This window comes from Ictalurus furcatus, chromosome 5, assembly GCF_023375685.1.
Source record: "Ictalurus furcatus strain D&B chromosome 5, Billie_1.0, whole genome shotgun sequence".
Classification (NCBI taxonomy): Eukaryota; Metazoa; Chordata; class Actinopteri; order Siluriformes; family Ictaluridae; genus Ictalurus; species Ictalurus furcatus.
The window spans coordinates 29804855-29819560 of record NC_071259.1 but is presented as its reverse complement, the minus strand read 5'-3'; the positions used below and the strand labels follow the sequence as shown (position 1 = coordinate 29819560).

The 14706-nt window shown below is 42.6% G+C and overlaps 1 protein-coding gene across 1 annotated transcript in view; it reads left to right on the top strand.

Moving 5' to 3' along the window:
- Window positions 1-14033, top strand: part of grm6a (glutamate receptor, metabotropic 6a) — a 56331-nt gene extending 42298 nt beyond the window's left edge. Inside the window, exons 8-10 of the mRNA XM_053625916.1 lie at window positions 2796-3419; window positions 11099-11410; window positions 13794-14033. Coding sequence (XP_053481891.1) covers window positions 2796-3419; window positions 11099-11410; window positions 13794-14033 — 1176 coding nt within the window. The remainder of the gene's footprint in view (window positions 1-2795; window positions 3420-11098; window positions 11411-13793) is intronic.
- Window positions 14034-14706: the final 673 nt, after the last annotated feature.

The window sequence follows — 14706 nt, the reverse complement described above, 5'->3', positions numbered from 1 at the left end:
GTCAGAAATGATGTTGTTGACCAGCACTCTCTGAGACCTATTGCTCAGACAGTCAATTATCCCAAAAAATCAGATGGTCCTCCAAATGAAAACGACGGATGAGATACTCAGCAACAACATGTGGCTGTAGGGTATTGAATCCCGGAATAAAATCAGCAAACAAAGACCTGACTGTGGTATTAGAAGACTCACTTATGAACAATGTCTGAGATAAACACCTTTGCATCATCGACCCCTCTGCCTGTGCGATAGGCAAGTGGGTCCAACTGTGGGTCAGTTACTTCCGTGATATCATTTTTAATAACCCTCTCCATAGCCTTCATCACAAGAGAGGTGAGAGCAACGGGCTTCAGGTCGTTTAAGGCTTTAATGGAGCTCTTTTTTTTGGTATCGGAATAACTGGAATGTTTCCACGGCTGAGGGACTACACCACTATCCATGGAGCTTTGAAACAGAGTCTGAAACACACCCCCTGACTGCTCCGTACAATGTTTTATTTAAGGTTCGGCTACAGATATTATCCGGCCCAGGTGCAGATTTAACTTTGGTCTTCTTAAGAGTGTCCTGGAAAAATTTCCCATTGGCCCTTCTGTATCACGGCCCCCTAATAATCCCCATCTCTGAATTGGCTACATCGCTCTCTCCTCTAAACTAATATCTGGTGTGTGGTGGGCGTTCTGGCACACTATGGCTGCCGTCACATCATCCAGCTGGATGCTACACACTAGTGGTGGTTGAGGAGATTTCTCCCCATAGAATGTAAAGCGCTTTGAGTGTCTAGAAAAGCGCTATATATAAATCGAAGGAATTTAAATCTAGGCTTGCACCACCTCCTCTGTACTTATGGTGAGGGCAGAGTCACCAGGTTTTAGAATAGAAATGATTGCTTCAACTTGAGTGCTATTATCTGTCTCAAATCTGATGTGAAAACAATTGAGGTCATTTGGAAGATATGTTGGACTGCTACCTGCAACCTGAATGTGCTTACGAGCAGTGGGAGCAATATTAACTGCTCCTATGTTCTTAAGACCCTGCCAGGCTGTATGGAGGTTCCCCTGAGTAAATGTTTGATCAATCTTGTTCTAATATTTCAGTTTAGCCGTTTTAATAGCACGCTTAATCTCTCTATTTTTTCAAACTCCAGAGCCGGTGTAGAAAACTCTCTTTTTCTTGTTTAAAAATTTCCTTAGTCACCCAGGGCTTGTTGTTGGGAAAGATGGTAGCCTGCTTAGTAGGAATGATGTTCTCCACACAGAAAGATATATATACGACGTTACTATATCCACTTGCTCATTAATATCAATAGATGGAGATATGAGCGTATTCCAATCAGTTGTTCCAAACCATCCTTGTAGCCTATCAATGCTGCCATTAGTCCATTGTTTAACAACGTTTACAACCTTCTCTGTCCTCCTTATAACCGGTAAATATGCTGGTGCAAGCAATACAGTATGGTGATCAGCAGAACCAAGTGGTTAAAGAGATATTAATTCCAGTCTGTCCAAGGTTTTGTTAATATGCTCGGCGGCCGTGGTGGCATTTGCTCTCGGATGGATATAAACCGATATATAAAAAAAGCTGTGGAAATTCCCTGGGCAGATAAAAATGGCGTAGGGACACGGCCTAAAGTTCAATGTCACACGTGCACAAGTTCTCCCTTACGACACTCGTTGAGCACCGGCATGTATTTACATAAAAACAAACACCACTGCCATGTTGTTTGCCCGTAAGTACATTATCCCGGTCGAGTCTCAGGGGAATCCCAAAGCCATCTATATGTAAAGTGTCATCATCATCGTTCTTATTTAGCCACGTTTCAGTGAATGCCAAACTAGAAGCGGACCTAAATCGATGCATATAGTTCACATTAGCTCGCAGTTCATCGATTTTGCTACGGAGAGAACGGACATTAGCCGTAATGACTGAGGGGAACGATCGATGTTTACATTTCTCCCGTTTGAGTCTAGCTCGTATTCTTCCCTTTTTCTTTCCCCTTCTCGTTTTGAGAAGATTCCCTTTGGATAGATGGCCTCTTCCGTGTTCTTTCTTCTGGAATCCTCTCTGTAACAATAGCCTGATGAGGGTGGAATTGCGGCTGCAACAGAAAATCTCGCGAGTATGCAGGTCGCCGATTCTCCGGGAGAATATATCCAGTTGATAAACATGATACTTGCTCAAAAAATATTTTTTAAAAATGTTAAAACACCAGTGACCAAAAGAGTCTTCTAGAATCCGTATCGTTCACTAGTCGATGTCAACTACAGTGTGGCGAGTTAGCGACCTTAGAACGCACATGTAGCCACAATAAATCTACGTTTATGCTGCAAATTGTAAACTAGATGCACTCGATATACAAAAAATACCAAACAAACAAAAACTATAAAAACTATAAAGCTACGCTACTCTACGAGCTAACCGGGCAGCGACCCGGCAGCGACCCATCATCAGACTGTTTATAGCTGCGATAAAGTAGGTGATAATAGGAATGACTTGTTTAGCAACAATTAAATGTAACTATAAATGGATAAAAAGTACTGAAGCTGAAAAAACTGTCAGCACTGGCAAGCTGCTGCAGTTTAAGAGGAATAAAACTCTTGCTGTTACTGGAAAATAATCAACTCTATTTCAATCAAATCAATTATTGATTATTGTCTTATAACAGCACTCTCCACTTATGTTTTATTCCCCACTTATTGTATTATGGTACCAAGTACTGCTTGAACCTTTCACAATTTGAATTATTCTGTATATTAACTAAAACATTGATTACTATAAACTTATATATTATGTCTCAGGTGGAGGAGATGCAGTGGTCCGGAGGCGAGCATTACATCCCTGCTTCTGTGTGTAGCTTCCCGTGCCAGCCAGGCGAGAGGAAGAAGATGGTGAAAGGCGTACCGTGCTGCTGGCACTGCGAGCCCTGCGATGGCTATCAGTACCAGGTGGGCGAGCTGACGTGCGAAATGTGTCCGTTCGACATGAGGCCCACGGCGAACCACACTGCCTGCACGCCCACACCCATCATCAAGCTGGATTGGCACTCGCCCTGGGCTGTCGTGCCCATGTTCCTGGCCATCCTGGGCATCGCAGCCACTCTGTCCGTAGTGATCGTTTTTGTGCGCTTCAACGACACGCCCATCGTGCGGGCGTCAGGGCGCGAGCTGAGCTACGTGCTGCTGACGGGCATCTTCCTGATCTACCTCATCACGTTCCTGATGATCGCCGAGCCGAACACGGTGGTGTGCGCTTTACGCAGGCTGCTGCTCGGCCTCGGGATGTGCATCACCTACTCGGCCATGCTGACCAAAACCAACCGCATCTACCGCATTTTCGAACAGGGCAAGAAGTCGGTGACGGCGCCGAAGTTCATCAGCCCTACATCGCAGCTCGTCATCACCTTCATCCTCGTCTCCTTCCAGGTGAGACAAAACTGATCGCAGTCCAGCGCTCAGGAAATTCATCAATCATGTTTGGTCATGTTAGAAAATAAAACAAGATTATAGCGTTGTAGCGTCAACATATTATATTATTGCTAATAAATATAAATATAATACATATATTATTATTATATTATAAGTGCGGTTATCAGGTCTCCTGTACTTCAAAGAAAAGTTCCATATTTCAACCTGATTTTAGGCACACTGACTTCTTCTCAAAAGCTGTTTATTTGTCCCATATTTCAGACATAAACTCCTTTTTCATTGCTGGAACTCTGCTCAGATAATCATAAGGTTGAGTGGCTAGGATGAAATCATATCCTGATGTGTATTGGATTCATATTTATTCCACGACGCCCTTCCGAAAGAGTTAATTGACCTAATATACATTCGCTCAATTTATGTTGGCGAAGCTAGGGACGTTTCTCCAGCTCTTTTTGAAAGTGTAGCCTGTTAGAAACGTCTTATATGATATAAATATCACTCAGGAACCTACCTATTAGGTTTGGTGGCATCTGTAAGACTAATACACAATCCCAGTATGCACACTGCTTTGACTGTATCACTGCAGCATGAATTTATTTAACACAACAATAATGAAATGAGTGCCACAGCGGTGTACTTTACAGCTCCAGGGTCTTTGTTTTGATCCTGAGCTCCGGTTACTTAAATATATAATAGCCCTCGCTGAGGATGATTCAATGAATAATGACACTGTGACATGTAATATAAATCGAGGCTATCGTTATAATAAGCCGTTTAATCAGGCTGGGAGATTACGTTCTTTGGTATACTTTTTTTCTTCTTCTAATGGGCTCCCAGTGAAGTGATGTGAACCACAGCAGCGCCATTGTTAAAAACTCTTAAAACATCCATCATTCTGTTGCATTTGGCCTCACAGAGTCAGCATGGATCGAAATGGAAGTGTTTCTGATCCCTGAAATGAACGTTAGACAGAAAACACGGTATATATTCCTAGCGTATTGGCCTGTTTGTGATTAACGCGCTTATTATAATAAGCTATCGTTTCCATAGTAACACAAGGACTTGTATGGCGGATGTTTCACGCGGTCTAATGTATCTAATGATAAACAGATTAAAAGAAAGGTTATTCAACAGAGAAACATGTACGTTGATGTGATTAAGTAAGAAGATGTTTACGGAAGAAGTCTCCAGTATCAGCGCGCTGTGACGGTCGGTCGTTTTCCTTTACAGGAACGTCTTCAGGACCCAGAAAAAGAGAGAAAAGACTGGATGGTGTTTGAGACGTTTGTCTGGTTTGAATTAGGCTGAGCACAGATTTTTTTATATTTTTTTGGATGCGAATAGGAATGTGTCAGTATGCGTTTAATGTGATTCTACCACGCCGAAGTTGCCGCAAATGACACAGACGTCAATTCAATTCAATTATATTTGTATAGTACTTTTAATAACGGACGTTGTTGCGTAATGAGCAGGCCAGAGGTGACCGTGGCAAGGAGAAAACTCCCCAAGACGATATGAGGAGGAAACCTTGAGAGGAACTAGACTCAAAAGGGAACCCGTCCTCATCTTGGTGACAACGAATAGTGCAATTATAAAGAATTCCCTTCAATAACTGTGTGCTATATAGTCAAAACGTGCAACTGAGTACCCAGGAAATTCAATACAGTTTTAACGTATTTTGTTGTTATCAGTGTATCACTGGTGGAGACTTGAGTGCAAAACTGCTCATGGCAATTGCAGTCCAAAGCCATCTTCATGGTTTCTAAGTGATTACAGCCACATTAATCTCATGTATCTTTATGCTGTCCATATGGGGGCCATCCTTAGCAGCAGTGAGTGGTTTCCAAGTGATGAGAACTCCATCCAGAAGTCAGACATGGGTCTTCAATCTTATCCACAAAGGGCTGGTGTGGCTGCAGGCTTTCATTCCAATCAGGCAGGAGCCACACCTGATTCCACTCATTTAATCAGTTCGTCTCCACTCAGCTATCATGTATGCCTTTTATTTGTCTGGTATGAAAGCCTGCAGGCACACCGGACCTTTGCGGACAAGATTGAAGATCCCTGTCATAGACACACAATAGATCAACAAGTGGGCTAAATTAGACAACGGTCAAAACCATAATAGAATGCAGGTTTGGTAATGGCAAAAGTGATCGGCAAGGATCACAGAGAACTGAGGTTTGTGCATGTTTTTGTTGTGAGCCAGTAATTGGGAACAGGTGTGTGTGTGTGTGCGATTGGAGTGAGGTGACAAACACAAAACACATCTGCCTACATTTACCCAAAAGATCCTGTGCGAGTGATCATAAATGAAACATCTCGGAAACATCACAGTAGATCGACTGGATCACCTCAAACATCTCATTAGTGATCCCAGTGCATTCTGGGAAAATGGAGATGTGATCCATTCTGGGTTAAACCCTTTCCTCTCCCAGGATGCATCACTGGGTCCAGACCTACATTGGACAGATCGAGAACTTCATTCCTCATTCATATAACTACACTGTATAACAAGGTCAAGGGTCGTCCACTGGCAGACTGTAGTCCAGACGTGGACCCAACAAAAATATTTCAGAGGACTGAATTAAATAACAGCAGCCGTTCGATAGCTGACCCAGCTCACCAGGATCTCTAGCAGATCTTCTGAAAGCGTCTTGTGGTAAATTATTTAGCTTTTGAAGACAGCTCGTCTGACCAGAGAGTAGCTACAGGGCCTGGAGATATTCGGTCAGAAAATCTTCACAGATTTTCATAGATGTTTTTCATTTTATTTTCTCTCTCTGGTCTGATTAGCACAGAGGCAACGTGGCTTTTTTAAACTGAATGCTAAAAGACAGAGAAGGATGCATTTATTCTCCGTGTCAAATTCAGAACTGCTTCTGTTGTTCTGTTGAGTCAGGATCACTCGATGTTGTCGAGGAACTAGCGGAGGTAGGTGGACAAGGAAAGGTTTATTGCTGAACTCCTACACTAGCGCAGCGTGTCAGGATAGTGAAAAATAACACGTACAAAATCTCTTCGACTACATTTCTAAACAGTGGCACACAAAATCTGTCTTCATATTTAGAGTAAAACAAATGAAACCAATAAGAAGACTGGGAGTTCCTGCACTAATAGTTAAGCAACTATTAAGTTAAGGTAAGCCCTAATTACCTTAGCACTAATTACCTTAGCGTAAGCACTAAGTTACGCACTAATAGTTAAGGTAACTGTTGTCCCCATCCAGTCCTGTTAGTCGCTTCAGTGCCTTTGTAAGCAAGATATTTTACGCAGTGACCCAAATTTAGTTAAATTCCCCTGTTATATAATACGCACGGCAAAAAAAATGCCATCTTAGCACTTTGAACATCCTAGCATTGAACTCGATCTGTCAAGTATTTCTTATTATAAGATATTGGCAGATAAATTAGGGGGCACGGTGGCTTAGTGGTTCGCATCGCACCTCTGGGGTTGGGGGTTCGATTCCCGCCTCCGCCCTGTGTGCATGGGGTTCTCCTTCTGTGCTTCCTCCACCAGTCCGAAGACATGCGTTGTAGGCTGATTGGTATTTCCAAAGTGTGTGAACGGGTGTGTGATTGAGCCATGCAATACCCCAAGGTGTCCCCCTTGTGCCCCGAGTCCTCTGGGATAGACTGCAGGCTTCCTGCGATCCTGTGTAGGATAAGTGGTACAGAAAATGGATGGATAGCTGGCAGATCATTTCGCGTCTTTTTCAAAAATGAAAGCTTAAAATGATCAAAGTTCCAACAGAACAAGATCGTTTCAAGCTTGAAACGAGTAGAAAGATCAAATCTGACTATATTCAAGAGATTTCCACTTGCCGAGATATCATTTTTTACTGTGCGCTTTTAAGGGGAAGAACTGATTAAGAAGCCGCGAGTAAAAGAGCTTTATACGGTTTAAAATAGCAATCTGGAGCGCTGTAGGAAAACAAAAGCGGTCGACAGAGATCTTATATCCTCTCCAAGAATGATGAATTATTTCTGAATAGGATCCAGAAACACACAGACAGGCAATCCAGTTTTTGATGCTAAGCTGTCTGCACATCTCATCAATGTGGGTGCTCAACCTTGCACAGACCAGCTCACTGGTACGCATCGGCAACAAAATTCCTCATCAATTCCAGCTACTGGTTTGTAAGTAATATGCCTGAGACAGAGGAAAACTAGCCCACGCTAATCTTCCTTCTTCCTCTGATACCGTAAAAAAGTTGCAGGGTGCTGATGCACACGTTTACAGGCAGAAATATTAATAAAGCTATTGTGGCTGTGAGCTTAGTATTTGAATGAGATGTGCATGACTCAGTGGAAGTGGGATGCGGGGGAGAGGAGCTTATCCGTCCTCTGGCGCCGAATTGATTGACAGCGGGATATTTTTTAGCCCTGCCTCCCTGCTCATGATGGCGGAGGTGTCAGCGAGTCTAAATGATCGCGCTGCCATTCTGCTGAGCTTCATGACAGCAGCATCTGTCTTCACGTCTGCGTCTGCGTTCCCCTTCCATGACCTGAAACTTTCTTCTGGAAGTTTTTTTTTCTCGTTGTTTTTGTTTTTTTTTTGCATTAGCAGACGAGATTAAGCTTCAGTGAGTGAGTTCCTGCGACGAACAGGTGGGGAGGACGGGCTCGTCTCTGTGTTCTTCTACCGTCCAGCTGCTGTATTCAAATGAAGGACTGTGATACGGGATAAATACACAAGAGCACCGTTTCCTGCAGTTTAATCTGTCTACTTCTTGGTAGGAGGGTCATTTTAAAACCCCAAATTAAACCTTATTAATTGCAAACGGGGCTACTTACGACAATTATCTTGTACGTTTCTTTAACAGGATGCTTTTTGGAGTTCTCCACTCCACAAATGAAGCTTGGTCTTTGTCTGAATTCCGTCTGAACTGAACCCAAGGACTCACAAATCCAGACAAATAATCCTGAGCGTGATCTGTTTGACTGTGTGTAATGATCAGTTATATATACTGTATGATATTATATGAACAATTCCATTGATCATAGAGGGCTCATAGTGCTCATATGTATTGACACCCATCTTTATCTCCATCTTTACATTTACATTGATTTATGTGACACATCTTTATCAAAAGTACTTTGGCTAAGCAGTCTTTCTGGACCACATTACCAATTCACCATGCTCTATCTATCACTGATTTATTTATTTTTTTTTTTTTTTAAAAACAAGCTGAACATTTTTTTTTTTTTGTAGCATTTAACCATAAATTATTATTTGCATTTTACCAGTAAGTTACTTTTACATTATATTTCTATTATTCTAATTATTCCACTTTGCATTTCTTGTACTTATTTCCTCCTTTTCCGGTCACGTGTCATTTCGCACCCAGCTGCTGCACATTCTGCGTCACAGGGCAGCATACGGTAACACACTTGTAGGGAAAGCGCTATCTACCCTCTTCTGCATACGTGAGCCGACAGACACCCACGATTGGCTAGTGTCTCTGTGATTGACAGGGGAGAGAGACAATGCCATCCCACCCACCTAGAAAGCACGCCTAATTTTGCTCCCTTGGCTCGCACCCATGCCTGGCTGTTGCATCATCAAAATGATCAAAAACCTGAAAATTTCAGATCCCTATGACGGAGGGTTTCCCTTTTAGAGAGAGTTCCAGGTAGAACTTCAGTAAACTGAAGAACCCTTAACTACACCAGATAACCCTTTTTAAAGCATTTTTTTTTCAAAGATGGAACTATCTGTGTTGTTCATTTTAATCTACAGATCTGCGTCATCATCAGTAACCAGGTACGTCCTTCCTGTCTGTTATCTGCTACCAGCTCTTTCCCTTCTACGCAGCAATACCGATGGCACTGGGTCTGATATTGGTCCGATTCCCTGTTCATTTACTCTGACTTTTACTCGTAAAAATGTTTCCAGATACCAGCGTCTGATACTGTGTGCCGTAAGCCTAGTGCACTAATGCCGCAATGATGAACAGACGATACAGAATGACAGTGATCTGGATGTTTTTTCATGATTAATGATGGCAATCAAAGCAAAGCAGACTGCAAACTGTGCTCTGTGAAAATATCAAGATTAAGGCGCTACTCTATCTTCCTACAAGTATCCTGAATGAAAAAAAAAAATGTGATGGAGTTTAAACGGTATCTTTAACAGAAAGGATGGCCGACCTGAGCGAGCAGAGCTGTATCAGCGAACACGGTCGTTACAACAAGAGCAGGGTGCTGGGACTTGCACGCACACAAACGTACTCATAAGCATGGAGCAGTGAAGTGAGTATTCAGAGAAACTGTCACATGTGAGAGTTCTGCGAGCACTGAGCACGGAGAGATGTGCACTTCCTTTCCTCTCACTCGGCCGGGTCTACTTTGCCTGTCTAATTCACGGCACCTAGCACATCTTTTAATGACCGGGGTCGGATGTCCTTTCGCTGTCTATTGAGAATACTGTTCAAACATCGTAAAAAGTCAAACCAAGAACGAGGAGTTCATTGCTGGCAAAACATACATAAACATGCATACAGTAGAAACCGACGTAAACCGAGCTAAATAAGATGTTCCATGACACCTTTAATACTAAGTAGGTTACTCATTTCAGTGTCAATATTGCTAACAGCGAGGACCAGAAGCATGCACTCGTACAGTAGTTGTATGGACAACAATAATCCGATATTAACCCAATTAAGACGATACTCTGATTAAAAAACTAGCATGTAAACAGCGATTTTTTATTACTTTAATCCGATTAAAGTCATACTCGAAGTAAGCACAAATGGAATTAAGACGTGTGGAGTACTCCTGTTTTAGTCGCATTATCGACGTGTGTTACAGACACGTACACACCTTAATCACACTATTAACGTCGTGTGGGAGTTTTCACCACATTTTGCGACAGGACACGTACACACAAGGCAGCACTCAACCGTTTGACGGTAAACAAGAGAGCACGGCTGCGTCCCAAACCGCGTACTTACCTGCTATATAGTAGGAAAAATACATGTATCTGAGCTACTATATAGACGATAAGTACGCGGTTTGGGACGCAGCCCACGGCTTCAAGCAGTCGTCTATTTGCACGTACAGCACGACAAATAATTAACTGCACTTGAAGCTTTCGTAAAATTTAAAATAAAAACACCCAAAACTGTATACGGTCCCATAACGAAGATGAACTGTATGTCGATACGTGAAATTCTGGAGGGACGTCGGACGGTGTGGCGCGGTGACGTAATGACGTGTGACGTTAATCCATCTATGTTCTATAACACGTAAAACCTGAACATGAAAGGAGTATTCTAAAAGCGACTCATGTAAACACCTTAATGACAATACTGTCTTATTCAGAATAAGGTCAATAATTAGATTCCTGCTGTCCATGTAAACGTAGTCACTGATGCATCCCAGCATCAGACACCTGCTTTGTTTTTTTCCTTTGCATGATGGGACAAGGAATTGCAAAAAGTGTCTACACTTCACAATTTTTTCAGCAATAAGTCGTTTTTTTTTTTATATTTTTCAGTGTGAACACACTGAAGAACACATTGAAGACAAGAGACGAGACAGTTTATATATATATCTAAGCATTGGGAATAGTATATAAGTAAACAATCTGAGACACAGCATCTGACATTTTCCCCCAATAGGTCACTATATTCCTGCATCTCACCCCAGATCTTCATCCCTCTCTCTGTGCAGGTGATCGGAGTGTTTATCTGGTTCGGCGTGGTGCCGCCCCACACTATTGTGGACTACGATGAGCTGCGGCCGCCCAACCCCGAGCTGGCACGTGGCATCCTGAAGTGCGACATGTCCGACCTGTCTCTGATCTGCTGCCTGAGCTACAGCATCTTGCTCATGGTCACGTGCACCGTTTATGCCGTCAAAAGTCGAGGCGTCCCCGAGACTTTCAACGAAGCCAAGCCCATCGGCTTCACCATGTACACCACCTGCATCGTGTGGCTGGCCTTCGTGCCCATCTTCTTTGGTACGGCACAGTCCACGGAGAAGGTGAGAGCTGTCGGGTTAACGACACGACTTCGCTACTGTCCGGTTTCTAAACATTACATATTTACATTTACAAGTCAAGTGGGAAAGAACGCAGGACGGAAAAGGAATTTGCTTCCTCTACCAGTTCATTTAGCCAATTTTGATCATTTTCATCTCATAAACTTTTTTTCTTTTCTTGTTTCTTTCTTTTATCATTTCTACCCTTAGTACCTTCTACATGGGAAAGCTTTCCTCTAAACGCTAAAGTGGAACAAAACTGACCCTGAAGGCTTTCCATATGGGAAACCAGGCCACATTTGGCCACATTGATGGTGAAGCGTATATCAATATCACGAACAGGACTATTATAACTATTTGAATGACTCATTTCTTATGAATATTTATTTATTTTTATTATTACCTGCAACCTTTAGGAGGACAATGAGGGACTAAATAATGAATATACAGTATAAAGGTACATTTTTATGGACTATTACAACCACTCCTAAGAGTGGGAGCGCAAAAAGAGAAGATATGAAAAGGAAAAATAATTCAGTGACCTAACTGAGTCATAAACAATCGAATAAGCGTGCGTGCAACAAGCAAGTAATAAACAAATGAATCGAATAATTAACGATAAATGAATGATAAATAAACAAACAAACAGGCAGGAAAATAAAAAAATAGATAGACAGATAGATAAAGCCCTTTTTTTTTTTTTTTTACAGCTTCTTCAAATGAAATTCAGCCACATTAATAAATTCAGCCCCTCGTTTATACAAATTTGCACATATTGGCCATGAGATCAGGTACATTGAGACAGACTGTATAGAGAGAAATCTCATTACACTCATTACACACTTCATCTCCTCTATGATTAGTATTATAAAGCACTATGCTACCATAAACCCTTAATTATTCTTCTTCCTTCATCCTGCGTGTGTTCAAAACACAAGGAATCGTACAGCGCGTTTACCCACGCAGCAGGAAATTATGACTTCCGAAGGAACAGCCACCATTTTACCACAACCCTATCTTTCCCCAGTTCACCGACAAAAAGGCCCAACAGTTTAGCGACTACTTAAGTCCTCGTGTAGCAAAATTATGCAGAATGAAGTCATTTCAATATGAATGTGCCAAAGCAAGCAGCAACCTGCCAGGCCCGTGATAACGCCGCCAAAGTTGCGTCTCAAGCAGTTTCTCTTTTGAAGCGAGCTTTCATATGGCAACGTGCGAACACAGGGAGAGATGAGACGTGCAGAAAAGAAGACGTCTTCTCCCCCTCATCTCCACCACCCCGCCTGTCTTTATCTCTTGAAGACACACCATGACATGGAGACAAAGGCCCTGCTTCATTGCAGCGAGGGGTTTAATTGTGGTGGGAGGTAGATAAGACGAGTGTGGGGGAGCCGGAGAGACAATGCCTTCACCCATCCTAATAAAGCTAAGAGAAGCCACCACAAGAATGAAGAACTCGAGCATTCGTTTGTTCGCTCCGTCTCTCCTCCGCCAGGTGAACCACCACCGAGGCCCCCCGTTTCTTTTCACCACAACGACACTACGCGTGATTTCTCCTGGTGGGAAACCGTCTACGGGATTTTATTTATTCATTAAAAGATATTAGTTCTGGTCTTTCAAGTAGCGTCACTGTTTTAAACAGAGGATTTCAATAATTGAAAGCTGTTGTAAAATTCGGCAGCCGTTTTAAAAATACACGCAGGAGTGCAAGGAAAACAGGAACCCGGTTTTAGATACCAAAAAGTCTACCAGATTGTTCAATAATGTATTTGACAGGTTCTGGGGTTTTTTCCTGGAATGTTGCGAATATAACGTTCCTGCAATGTTCTGAAAACCTGTCGTTGCAGGAATTCTTTGCTTGACGTTATTTTAAACCCTTCTTACTCTATTTCCCCCCAAAAATAAACAAACTAGTAGCTTAACTTAAACTGTCACGACCCTGACCAGACCAGTTACTAAGGATGAATGTATGAATGCTGTATGTCCATGTTACTGAATGTCGTCCGTCTTTTGTCCCACGATCTTCATATCCGATCGCTCGCACTTCACCGCATGAAAGTAAAAACCTCCCACTAGTGTGACTTTGTTTTGCTGTGTCCCCTGAGATCCCAGTCCTGATGTAGTGCTTTCTTAAGTGATATATAAATGCAGACCATTAAAAAAAAAAAACCCTAACAACTAGTAGTACACTTCCTATTTGTATCTGTTTAGAACACAATATTTGTTTATTCTGTATAATATATTTGGTCACATCCCTATTGTGTATCTAGTGGGAATTTCCAAACACGTGTGATAAAAAAAATCTGAGCAGGTAATAACCATAAACCATTACCCAGGCCCTTGGTGTTTAGTGTTCACCTGTGGATCGTGACTGTGACTATTACAGATGTACATCCAGACGACCACGCTGACCGTGTCCATGAGCCTGAGTGCCTCCGTGTCCCTGGGTATGCTCTACATCCCCAAAGTGTACATCATCATCTTTCACCCGGAGCAGAATGTGCAGAAACGCAAGCGCAGCTTCAAGGCTGTGGTTCAGGCGGCCACCATGTCCACTCGTCTGTCACACACCAACAGCGAAAAGCACAACGGCGAGACTAAGATGGAGCCAGACAGGACGCAGTAGCAGGTAACTCAAATTCCAGTCCAGCTCAATAAACGAGTCAGTGAACATTTCTGTCTGCTTCCTGGTGTCTAGTCTGAGCTTGACCACGCCCACTGAGCATTACTGCTGGCTTGGAGTTCACTTGTATCAAATGATTCATTTTTCTTTTAACGTAAAGAATGCAGTGATTTAGTCAGCAGCTTCATTGTAATTGTTATAGTCCCACGTGTTTAGTGTTCAAAGCACAGCTGATGTACATTTAGTAACGCCCACTTAAATCCATAAAAGGCAAAAATGACACTTCGCTGACTTAATGGGTAAAGAGCGCCTCCAATGCGTGGCTCAACAGAAAAGTACCGGGCTAAAATCGGCCATGCTGTCTGGGTGGGAGGGATGGTATTCTCCGCCCCCCCGTCAATCACAAGGACACTAGCTAATCATGTGCATCTGTGAGCTCATGTATGCAGAAGAGGGCCGATAGCGCTTTTCTCAGAGCGTGTATCAGATGCTGCCCTGTTTCAGCAGTTTGAAAAGATGTGGTTGTCTCGGAGGAAGTACGTGTTAGCCTTCACTCTCTCCAGTTGGTAGCTGTTGTATGCTAGGGGACGGGATGGGAATTGGAATAAACCAAATTGCGGAGAAAACGGAAGAAGAGAAAAATATTCCTCAGCCGCTGCAGTTTCGTCAACAAACC